Source organism: Trachinotus anak, unplaced genomic scaffold (assembly GCF_046630095.1).
Source record: "Trachinotus anak isolate AG129_WGS33_773 ecotype Australia unplaced genomic scaffold, CSIRO_AGI_Tana_v1 ptg000008l, whole genome shotgun sequence".
NCBI lineage: Eukaryota > Metazoa > Chordata > Actinopteri > Carangiformes > Carangidae > Trachinotus > Trachinotus anak.
In genome coordinates this window covers 25,380,001-25,385,352 of record NW_027273859.1, presented here as the reverse complement: position 1 = coordinate 25,385,352, position 5,352 = coordinate 25,380,001, and the positions used below count along the sequence as shown (strand labels likewise).

The window sequence follows — 5,352 nt, the reverse complement described above, 5'->3', positions numbered from 1 at the left end:
AAAATAAAAATCACAAACAGTGTGTTTTACTGCAACCTGTCCTCCAGACGGTGTGGCTTCACCACCAGTCAGAGCTCATTAATTGAGCTTGACATGCGTGACGTGATGTCACACGCACACAAGCATCTCAGGGAAATGAAGTAACATCAGATTCAGCCGTGGTTACGCAATTCTAAAGAAAATCCAGCCTACCATGTCTGCTGGAATTTTGAGATACAGGATGCGTCTCTCGCATTGTTAAAACATCATTAGACACCATTGGCTGATGCAAGAATTTTAGCACATAACACATCTTCTTACTAAAAAAAAAAAAAACCCAAAAATGAAAACCACACATTTCCCTTTTCAATCCAGATTGATATTTGATTTGCTGGACAGTAGATTTCATAACTAGTAGGAAGTAGTGCGTGAAAGTCAGCATGTTTATTCTAAAGTGCAACACTCCACCACTTTCTGACAGCGTTTGAGCAAGTTATCTGTATGTTTCCCCCTTTTTTCAGTCCTTCTCTCTACCACTATCATTGAAGAATATCTAATATGCAATGTTATATTATAAAAAAGAGAATATAATACATTTATAATCAATGCATAAAACTTTGTACAGTGCAGCCATATCTGATCTCTCCCTCCTAAACAGTATGCGTAACACTGTTATCAAGCTCAGTGCATTTCCTTGTGTGTGTCACAGACACATAGTTTACTTACAGCAGTGTGTAAGTACAGTATTTCATCATCACGGTGGTTTACAACAGTGTGCGTCGCAGTAAGGACCATCCCACTTCCTGTCGAGGACTGTGGTGAGTGTGTATAAAAACCCTGCAGGTAAGGACAGGCACACAGAACAACACTGACAGCAAAATCAAGCAGAGTAATATCATTTCTTCACTACTGACTTCACCAGGTAAATTCATTTTTCTGTTTATTTATTTATTTATTTTTTGTCCTTGACAATCTTAATGTGGAGCAGATTATAAACAAGATTACTTATTTTTAGGACACATTTAGTGTCTTTGGGAATTGAATCTGTTTATTGGACAATTTCTTCAACATGCTGCTGCCAGTTTTTGTCATTATAAACTGTGAGAGCATTCATTATTAAAGGGTAATTAGATAAAATACAAAGAAGCTATGATAAAGGTAGAAGTAAACCTGAAAATCTGGATATTTTTTTCACTGAATGTTTTATGATTCTCGTCTTCCTGCAGGTTTTCCTCAGTTCAGAAAAAGATGGAATCCATGATGAAATGCAACATCAGCCAGATGTGGAGCCCCAAGTTGCCCAAGGGACTGGACTTGGAGATCTCCCATCATCCAATGACAATGAAGCATGTGGCCAACCTCATCATTGCCTTAGAGAGGCTGAGGGCCGGCACACCAGAGTCAGTGCTGAGCACCGAGTTCAGAGATGAAAACCTGGTTGGCATCATGCTGGAGAGCTTAGTGGAAGGTAATTACACAGATGAGACTTTTCAACTCTGCCCCACTCACATTAATCGTTCCTGAGAAGCTAATTAAATCTGCGTATATATAAAAACTAAAAATGCTGCCATCTAAATCCTTTACAGTCAGTCACTGTGGGAGGTGATTAACTGATATTTAAGCCCGCACACATCCACCTACACAAGTGTTTTCACTTATTTGGCCTAATTCATGCTCTGCCCAGACCTGTGTGGGTGTGTCTGTGTCTTTGACTGACATCTTTCTCACTCTGCTGTTAGTTTTGTTGCACCTTTAAGGTGGGAAAACCTACGCTTCATTTATCAGTATATGATGTCTATCCACTGTAGCAAATGAAAAGGTTTATGGCGGAAGATAAAAATTATAACAACATGACTAAGTGCTACAAGTGTGCTTCTTTTTCCCTCAGAACATATTGTGGTCGAGCGCAGATCAGCTCCACCAAGTCAGTTCACAAGGACATGCCAGCACCAGTGCAGTATGACCGACAGCCAGAAGAGGGATTTAGTCAAGGACCCAAACAGCATGGAGCTCCATGCAGTGACACTACAAGCAGGCAGTGAAGACCGCAAAGGTAAGTCAGAAATGATGGTTCTAAAATCTCTGGGTCACTGTAGATATTTCAGTGTAGGGATGTCAGGATGGTTTCAGTTCCTTTGGCAACTGAAACTGTTGGAAAGTGATATTTTATTCATGTAACTTTGGTGAAATGCACAGAGTTGCACTTTTCTCTTACCACTGAGGCCAACACATTCTTTCAGCTGTGAACCTGTATCTTCTGTTCTCTCCTCAGTGCGTCTGACCATGTCGACCTATGTGCACCCTTCACCCAGCACCGAGGCCAGACCTGTGGCTCTGTGCATAGATCAAAATCTCTACCTGTCATGCCACATGGAAGATAATGTGCCAACCCTGCACCTGGAGGTAAGCTCTTACATGGATGAATTGTTATCATCTGAAAGAGACCGTACACATTCATGGATCAATTTGCATCTGATATGAGCTGGTCATATTGTCCGGTGTCTGTCTTCTACTGACTCCTATCTTTTTACGCCTCAGACTGTGGAGGACAAGAGCAGTCTGCAGAGGATCAGCTCAGACAGCGATATGGTGCGATTTCTGTTCTACAGCCGGGTCACTGGGCTGAACGTCAGCACCTTCATGTCTGCCCGCTTCCCTGACTGGTACATCAGCACAGCAGAGGATGACAACAAGCCAGTAGAGATGTGCATGGAGAGCGAGAACCGGTACACAACCTTCCAAATCCGGTCAAAGACACCACTTACTGAATGTAGACTTGCACCCCAGAGTCATCTGCGACGCTCTTAAAAAGAACAACTTTGCACTGAACAACAGTATAAAATATATTTCAAGGGAGTTTTAAATCGTAAAGCAACTGGACTTGGTTATTTTTCTAGGAAGACGTTTCACCTCTCATCCAAGAGGCTTCATCAGTTCTATCTCGCACCTTTGAAATACTATGACCTGGACAAATGAGAATATTCACAGGCTTAGTGTAAAATATAGCGTACTTCAGTTATTTTGATTCATATAGTTCGTAACAAAGATGTAATACAAACGTACTGCCACTGTCGGCTAGAAAAGACTTCTGCAAGATTTACAGATTATTTACCGTATGTACCATGTACAGAGAGAGAAATGCTCAGTGTATTGACAAAGTCAAAAGTTTTACCACAAGGTGGCTTTGTTGTGCTGATTGGTGAGCAATGTTCCCTCTAATTTTCCATGTGTCTGGGCACACACAAGCTCCCTGAGTACACTGAGGACCATTGTGAGCAACATCAGATGTGCACGCTGTGGCCACACACCACTATCACACCTGATCAACACCTGGGATCATAGCAAGTTACATGGCTTATTAAAAGAATCAAATTACAGCATTTCCATTCGTTTACTTTTAATATAAGTGATTTGACCCACTGAAAATGAAATGCACTGTTGTTAGCTAGCTAACTTGCACGGCGCCGCGGCGCGTATGGGAAGGGCACCTACGTAAGCAATGTCAATGCTATGATTGGCTGCGCAGCGTAAGTGAACCGTATCATATCATTGGCTGGACATCTATCAGTCACTGTGTTACACAGCAAAAAGTTGCAGAGAAAAATGTTATTGTTCTAATTAATTTACAGTTTATGTTGAATTTTATTTTATGCGCTGTATAGATTTTCTTGTGCGTTGAGAATGTGAGCAGTGCGCAGCTTAGCGGGAACACTGTTGGTGAGCGCCCTATCTATTTAAATGACACAGTTAACGCTTGTATCTATTTATTTATTCATTTATTTAATAAAGCCTTATAACTTATTTGTATACTAAAACTGTGTAAACGTGTTGTTTACAAGAACCTCCAAGAACCTCCAATTGTACCAATCACCAAAACAAATTCCTTTTATGTGGAAACATAATTGGCAATAAAACTGATTCTGATTCTGATTTGTGTTGTGTATGTTCTTTCAGGATTAGTTAGACGACACAACTCAACCCGAATGAGTTCAGAATACTCAAAACTTTTGTGGAAACCAATCACCTCAAAGTTTTTGAGTAAGTTAGAATATTTAAGTTTAGAGTACTTACATTTTTTACATAATTTATACTCAAATAGTACTTATTACCAAAATAAATTGTGAGTGTACTGTACTTAAAACATTTGTTTTAATTTGTATATATTTTTTAATTTATTTGTAATGACTTGTTATGATGATATGGTACTTTGGTACCAACCAAAAAGATAATTTTACACAGCTCATAAACTATTTTTTTAAGTTCAGAATACTCAAATAAACTTCTTCACACAACAAATGTAGAATATTTCAATGTTTTTATTCATATGTTTTTTCTCCAAACCATTTTGGTAACAGCAACAGAACAGACACAGCACACAATTTGCACTTCCACTCCATTACTCAAAAGTCGTCTTTCAAGATCAATGTTTACCATAGAGGTTCTGTGCCATTCACTGCTCTCAGTGCTCTTCACTGGTCTCAGGTGTTTGATCCTGTGGGATGACATAAAATAGTACTCTGAACCCACTCAAACAATGCAGTCCAAATTTCTAATTAGAATATTTTAGTTAAATAAATAAAGTAATTCATAAATTTTAAAACACAGATTTTGAACACTTTCCAATCTTTGTTAAATGCTGTGGACTAAGCTATTTTTCTGACGAAAAAGACTAAACAACTATGCAATATAGCCAATAGTGTATCTAATCTCTTAACAATTAAGAATGACATTTGCCTTCATAGTTATTTATTTTATCCCTTTAAACATAGAAAACTGCATCATCGGGCTCACCAAAAAATACAGTTCAAAGCAGAGACAGTTATCATCAACATTAAATTTAATTGATACATCTTTACATTAAAAATGAACTTAAGCATTACCTTGTTTGCCAAGGACGCCTTGTGCTGGGTACCAACTTCAGCTTACAGGAAAAGACAATTAATTAGTCACCAGTTGGTTCTTTCTCTCTCTGAACCACAGCTACTGGTACGTGAGAAACAAGGAACAGGAATACTGCTTTATTTTCAAAATAAAGTACACATTTGGACTTATTTTCAACCAAATGTTAACTTTACCAGCAGAAACACATTTATAAAGAATAACAATACCGTCGACTGAAAATATTAATCGTCATTATGAATACTGCACTCAGTTCATGCTACACGTCCAAAGACTGGTACTGTGACCGCGTGTTACGCTGAATGTGTAAAAAAACCCGCAGACAAACACAAAAGTACGATTTCATTGTGGCATTTATGCAACTAAACATCATGCAGGTGAGTTTTGGAAGACTTTACCCTTATACTTACAAGTTTTCTTAACTTCAGAAACCGATGCACTCCCCTCGCTTCACGACCGCCATGTTGGTTTGAT

The 5,352-nt window shown here is 38.8% G+C and overlaps 1 protein-coding gene across 1 annotated transcript; it reads left to right on the top strand.

Annotated features, from left to right (window-relative positions):
• Positions 1–789: 789 nt before the first annotated feature.
• LOC139624564 (interleukin-1 beta-like) lies at positions 790–3,909 on the top strand. The gene is made up of 5 exons (XM_071483792.1): positions 790–901; positions 1,206–1,447; positions 1,868–2,032; positions 2,252–2,382; positions 2,518–3,909. Exons 2-5 carry the CDS (start codon positions 1,228–1,230, stop codon positions 2,785–2,787), a joined length of 786 nt encoding a protein of 261 aa, XP_071339893.1. The 5' UTR covers positions 790–901; positions 1,206–1,227; the 3' UTR covers positions 2,788–3,909.
• The last annotated feature ends 1,443 nt before the right edge of the window (positions 3,910–5,352 follow it).